This window comes from Carica papaya, chromosome 3, assembly GCF_054855325.1.
Source record: "Carica papaya isolate Zhongbai chromosome 3, ASM5485532v1, whole genome shotgun sequence".
Classification (NCBI taxonomy): domain Eukaryota; kingdom Viridiplantae; phylum Streptophyta; class Magnoliopsida; order Brassicales; family Caricaceae; genus Carica; species Carica papaya.
In genome coordinates, this window is record NC_142311.1 from 9628671 (window position 1) to 9634583 (window position 5913).

The window sequence follows — 5913 nt, forward strand, 5'->3', positions numbered from 1 at the left end:
AATAGTCACCTTGATAATTTGTATTTTTATTTAATAAAGAAAAGTTTTTTTTACCCACCCTCCAAATCAAACCAATTGTAAGTCGCATTCATCCTTCTTTAAGCTACTTGGAGACGGTTTTCTTGACTATTCTTGAATAGCCTTTTGTTTCACGTAACTCCACTAAACAATTGAATTCAATCTTCTCCTTATCTCTGGAATTGCCTACTTTGTTCCTTTCTTTCTGGGTTTGGCTTCTTTCCCGGGAAACAAACAAACATCATTCACGAACAAAAATGGATAATAAAGAAACATCTTTTCATTTCCAGATCCATACAATACCAAAAATCTAATCTAACCTAATCAATAACATGCATTTTTTCTGCTGGTTTCAGTTCTTTCTTCACTTAGTATTGACATACAAAACGGAAACGAAATTATTCAAACAAGAAAAGAATATCACCAGTGTATTCCCGTTGTTCCTAAGATTAGAACCCTCCAAAAATTAAATTGAAGCCCGAAAAAAAAAAAACAAAGGGATAGTATAGTTTTCTTTTTTGTTCCTTCCAACCCCAAAAGAATAAATAAAAGATTCCCAAAGGAAAATAATTAGGCAAAAAAGGACAAGTATGTTCGCTTTAATTTGCAGGAAAAATTTGACTGTTGATTTTGTTGTTGCCATAGCTGTTGCTGTTGTTAGCTATTGATATTGCCATTGCTATGGGAGCTGGCAGCGAGGCTGGTATTATTACCGGATATGCTGCTTGGCTGTGCGGCACTTCCGCCAATGATAGAAGTAATAGCTGCAGCTAGAGCTGCAGTGAAGTTGGGGTCAGCCGTAATGGCTGCAGTGGCGGCAGTCACGGTGTCAGCCAGCGAGTTCGGCTGCTGCTGGATCCCTTGTTGAGCTGCTGTGGATTGACTTTTGTGATGATCCAATTGGGAATTATGATCAATGTCTTGAGACATTTGTAGGCCAGAAAATTTGGATTGGTTGTAAAGTGCCTGGCTAAAAATTTGGGGGAGCAATGCTGCGGCTGGTGAATTGGATAAATTCTGAGATGGGTTTGGGAATGGAACAGGAAATTGGGTGGGCGGCCTCTGGAACTGTAAAGGGTTTGTGGAGGGTGTTTGTGTTAAGTCCAATGTAACAGTAGGAAAAGGAGCTGAAGCTGATATGGTGGCCATGCTTGAGGAACAAGGAAGAAGGGTTCTCGCCAGGAAGTTGGAATTCATTATGCCGTCCGCGCTTGACATTGCGCCTGACAGTAGCATTCTTGCGGCGGACGACGTTGTGGATGCCATGGCCATGGCGGCTGGCGGCAATGGGTGGTTGTGATTGCCTTCGTATGTCGTTATGAGTATGGTTCGATCCTCTGCACATCGCTGGACCTGTCGTTCAGTTTCAAAAACTTGATTACCAACTAAATATCAAGAAATAACTAAATCAGATAATTGGAAGAGAACATACTTGTTTTCGAACTGGGCAACCAGCAGCCATGGTGCATCGATAATAAGCTCGAGGACAAGGGTTTCCTTTGGCCATTTTCTGGCCGTATTTCCTCCATTGGCATCCATCACTGATCTGAAAGTTTTCGCAAGAAGAAAATTAAATCAACTTTGACATTTTTATCGATCAGATAATTACATATAATTCGCAGTTGAATCAGGAAATAACCCACCATGGGTGCCTCTGATCTGGCTCTAACAGAGACTCGAGCTTTTCTCATGGTGGCCTCCGTTTGATCAACGCTTTTTGAAGAATTGAACCTGGGGACCTTGTTTGCTCCTCCCCAACTTTGTCGACCTTGATCTGGACTATCTTCTCTGCCAATTCCCCTCCCAAATTCCTTCTTGTCTTGATCAAGCACGATATTACCTTCTTCACCATTCCCGGTACTCTTCCTTATCACCAGCTCCTTGGACCCAACTTCCGAGTGATTGACCGGCGAACCCGAGCCGTCAGAGGAAGACAGTGAAAGCTCGTCGGTGTCGGTTGCGGCGGCGAGACCAAGATCCATAAACTGTCGCGGCACTATCAATCCAGCTGCGTTTTGTCTCTTCTCTTCTCCTTTCCCATCAATGGTCTGATCATGTTCGTCGTTGTGCTCGACTTTCTGGTCTTCTTGCTGTTGCTGCTGCTGCTGCTGCTGCTGCATCAGTGTTACCAAATGCCCCTGCAGAGAACTGTAATTCGTTGTAACCTGATTAAGCATGTCTCTCAGACGCTGATTCTCCGCGTTCATCCTTTCCAGTTCTGCTTGAAGAACAGCCAGCTACGAAACCAAAAAAGAACATATACCAAATAATGTCCGATCAATTCCCATGAAAAATTACACTAACAATCACAGAAATCAATACTGTTGCATTAAATGGGTAAAATTCAAATGTCACCATCTTACCTCATTTTTAGCTCTTTTGTCCTCCATGTTCGTCGACGTCCCATCTTCAACCGTGGATTGGTCACTGCTAGTATTAGTGGTGAGCAGATTCAGACCAGTCTACAAAAACCAAGAATCATTTTTTATTTCAGTAAACTAAATTAAGAAAACCCAGAAACAAGAAACGGAAGGGGAAAAATAAAAAGAAAATTGCAGGGGTGGTTGTTCTTACGTTTACATTGAAATCTAAGTCGGTGTTATGAGAAATGGAGTGGTTGGTATCGGTGGGGGAGTGGTTGGAATCGCGAGCGAGAGTAGTGTCCTTATCGGCAAAGAAATCCATCTCGCCGATGACGGTGTGGTGATCGGGCAGACGAGGATGTGAACAAGTGAGGTTGACTGGGAATTGGATGGTGGTGGGAGGAGGAGAGGAAGAAGTGGTGGTGGGGGTGGCGTCCATGTCCATGTGAGAGTTGATGAGTTTCCAGTCGTGATTATCTTCTGGAAAGGAATTGAGGACAGTAGGTTTGAGTAGAAAGAAGCGAGATGGATCTGAATCAAAGGAGAGTCCACTTCCTTTGGCCATTAAATCAGAGAGAGAGAGAGATGGTGAGAGGTTTGTGAAAGTCTTGGAACGGTGCAATGGACTCGGCATTAAAAAGGGGAGTCTCAGACTTAGAAGAGGACCAAACAGTAGTGATTTAGTGTTGGGGTTTTTGTGTTAAAATTTTTTTTCTACTTTTTGACTTTTTAGATTTATTTTACAAAAAAAAATATATATATATTTTAAGCAGATTTGGGGCTAGATTCTTAGATCGCGGGCAGACTTAATCTAAATATTTTTTTTAACCTTTTATTTTTAACTCAAATTAATAAATTATTGTGGCCTCCAAATAATTATGATATACTACTTAATATCTAATAAAATATAAAAAAAAATTATTTCAATTTTAATACATATTTGATGATGAAATATTTATTCACTAACCATTTTTTTTCTTTTCAATTCATTACTTAATTCTTTTACCATATACATTAAACTGAAATTCTATTTCTTTTTATGTTTATTCAACTGAAGTTGTTTATGATGTAGTTGAGATTTGACTATTATTTAATTATATAATTATCACTATTATTTATATTTTTATATTAAATTGATTGGTTTCTATTATTAAAAAAAATTATATTATTATTTTAAAAAATGACATAAATGTTAAGAATTCTCTGTATTTAACATATGATTATTTAATATCAAATCGAAAAAATAATTGTTTTCTACTTCTATTCATAAAATTTTAATATATTATTATGTATTTAATAATTTTATATAAATAATGAGGAGAAGAAATTAAAAAAAAAAAAAAAAAAGAATTATTTATTTGGTGAGGACTGCGTGAGGGAAGGGACAGGTGGCAGCGAGAGGGGAAAGTCGTTGGATTTCTTAAGGGAGATTGACGCGTTCCAAAAATTCATCGCCCCCATTGGCCCGGCGCCTCTCGTGCTTATGAAAAAGAACGGTGTTTATGAGGCATGTGGGCCCCACTCGATGGCTTGGCTTTTTTCTGGTCTCCCATCTGACTGAGTGGGCCTCGCCCTTTGATCTTCCGGCTTTTTAATTCTCCCGGTTCGAACCGGCGGCTGTCGGCTCTCGTTGCCATTACTGTTCTTTTACTAACACCGCCAACTGTTTAATTTACTATCATCACTTATTGGTTAAAAATAGTGAGATTGTTTCAATTGTTTTGATTTAATTATTTGTACTTCATAAAAGAATGTTGAATATTTATTATTTACAAAATATATAATAATTAAATATTAAGCCTAAAATAATTTTTGAGTAAAACATAAGTTGAATAACTTATTATCTGGACAATTAAGTGTTTTTATTTGGCGAGTCAACACATATTTAACATCACAAATAATGATTTATAAAATAAAATAGAATTAATTGAATTTAATTATATATTAGCCCAAAATATGCCAATAATTTAATAGGACGAATTCAGAGAGTTACTGACACAGATTTACTAGACTGGATGGTTGGCCGCAGTTTTTGAAATGACAAACTCGACCAACAAAAAAAAAAAAAAAAAAAAAATCAAATTATTGTTTTATTATGTAATTTGATTTTCTTGGAATTTATATTTTAAAGGTTAATATTTAAAAAGTTAGAAATACAAAATACAAAATAAAAATCTTTAAATCAATAATATTATATAAAAATAATGAATATTTAAATATAAAAAATAAATGTTACATGTTAAATTATAACCTAATTAAAATTATATTAATTTTAGAAAAAAAAAATTATACAACAAGTATAAAAATTATACACAATAATTTTGCAGTCCTACGTGGCAAATTTTTTTTTAATTATATTTTAATCCTTAATTTTTTATTTTTCTTTCAAAAATATCATAGAATTTAAATTTTTACTTATTTTTTTTAAAATTATTTTCAATTTCATACTCTAACCTATTTTTTTTTCATAATTTCACATTAAATAAAAATTTATTAATTTTAAAATTAGAATTTTATACATTTTTAAATTTTAAAATTAATCTCGAATCAATTTTCGAATTCGTATATTACAACTCTCCCTCCCTTAAAAGAAATTTGATCCCTCAAATTTGTCTCTCTCTGTAACACCCACCAAAACTTTTTTTTATTAATAAATACAATTATTTATTTATTTAATTTAATTTATTATATTATATTTTATTTTAATTTAATGAAAAATGGAGTAAAACTTATTAAGAATTAAATTAAAAATAATTTTTAAAAAAATGGGTGAAAAATTGAGTTCGGGAGGTATTTTTGAAAGAAAAACCAGAAATCGGATGTCAAAATACAATTTAAAAAAATTTACCACGTCAGACGCTCGATCAGCAGCCCCGACCAACTAGGACGCACCAAGTGGCCGATGTGCTGATGCGGGAGGCCACACAATGGGGAGCAACGTGGACGATCTGCGTGCGCACGATCGAACGACTGAAGTTCGTTCCCCCGCGCACGGACGGTCCAGATCAAACGCGATGGACAGCCTAGATCAAAAGCGGATAGGTATAAATAACCTCATTCATACCCAAATCCTAACCCTAGCCACCAGAATCCCTCGTCGGAGAAGACAACCTAGCCGCCGGGGAGCTGACTGCCGCCACCCACCGCCACACCCACCACCCGCCGCCACACTGGAACCCTTTCCGACTGCCAAAAGATATAAAAATTTCTCATTTTGTATGAAATTTAATTTTAAACCCACCCACGGCCAAATCGGAGTGAAAGAACTTATCAATTGGCTGAAAAATATCGACGAAGTCTGGCAGCGCCGCCGCGGGGAATTAAACAATCCTCTGATGAGGCTTTTCCTGATTCTCGTTTCGCATAATTTTTCCACCATTATGATCACCGGTTTCTTCTCTACAGGTTGACTGAGGCGAAAGACCCAACTGCAACGTGAGCCGGAGGAGCCACTACATCGGAGAGTCCCATCACCGATAATTTTTTATTTTATGTATTTTTCGGTCCACCGAGGCCCTTTAGCGTGTGTGCT

The 5913-nt window shown here is 36.7% G+C and overlaps 1 protein-coding gene across 1 annotated transcript; it reads right to left on the reverse strand.

Moving 5' to 3' along the window:
• Nucleotides 1-280: 280 nt before the first annotated feature.
• LOC110811589 (putative WRKY transcription factor 31) lies at nucleotides 281-3041 on the reverse strand. The gene is given in 6 exon segments (XM_022038128.2): nucleotides 281-680; nucleotides 682-1371; nucleotides 1451-1564; nucleotides 1662-2255; nucleotides 2382-2480; nucleotides 2593-3041. Coding segments are annotated over 6 exon segments (1983 nt in total). The 5' UTR covers nucleotides 3016-3041; the 3' UTR covers nucleotides 281-617.
• Between the last annotated feature and the right edge of the window lie 2872 nt (nucleotides 3042-5913).